Here is a 707-nt window from a genome sequence, read left to right as displayed (position 1 = left end):
ATGGCAAGCTTGAATGTTTATGCTGCTCTCGCAATTCTGGCCATTGCAGTTAGTGGTGCGGTTATAGTTGATTCAGTCAAGACACACAGTTGCAGAAACATGACATTGCGTTGTATCGACGAAGTTTACACGAGTATATTCAGAAATGGGACCGTCTCCGATGAATGTTGTCACAAACTTGTGAAAATTGGTCGACCATGCCATGAAGCATTGGTGAGAAGAGATCTTGAAGATCCTTTCTTCAAAAACCACACAAACATTAAACAAGAAATTTTATCAAAGGCTAAACAAATATGGAATAAGTGCACTTCATTTGTTGATGCTGTTTCAGTTTCACCCAATGCTTCCCCGTAAAGAATTGGATTCTGATTATGTAAAATTTTCTTTTATCAAAGCCCTTTAAATAACAGTATTTATCATTTTCTTCCAAAATGAATGAAAAAAAATCCTTCAAATAACAGTTTTTGCCATTTAATTATTAAATTACATCAGTCGATATTTGCATAAAGCCATCGGTTCCTCTTGATTCTTGAATTTGAAACCAAAAAATTAGGGTTTCGAGTTTTGAAACCAGGCTTCTAGTAATTTATTATAAAATTTTTGTTTTTTTTAAAAGTGTTTTGGAAAATCATTTTTTTGTCCAAAAAAAAAAAAAGAAAATTTTAACTTTTATTCAAAAATATTTTTGAGAAACAATATTAAATATT

The 707-nt window shown here is 31.1% G+C and overlaps 1 protein-coding gene across 1 annotated transcript; it reads left to right on the top strand.

The window, feature by feature from the left end:
• On the top strand, positions 1-354 carry LOC108481637 (protein DOWN-REGULATED IN DIF1 11-like). Its single transcript, XM_017784746.1, has one exon. It carries the CDS (start codon positions 1-3, stop codon positions 352-354), a length of 354 nt encoding a protein of 117 aa, XP_017640235.1.
• Positions 355-707: the final 353 nt, after the last annotated feature.

This window comes from Gossypium arboreum, chromosome 1 (assembly GCF_025698485.1).
Source record: "Gossypium arboreum isolate Shixiya-1 chromosome 1, ASM2569848v2, whole genome shotgun sequence".
NCBI lineage: Eukaryota > Viridiplantae > Streptophyta > Magnoliopsida > Malvales > Malvaceae > Gossypium > Gossypium arboreum.
Note: the sequence above shows the minus strand (reverse complement) of the source record. Positions and strands in the feature narration are given on the sequence as shown.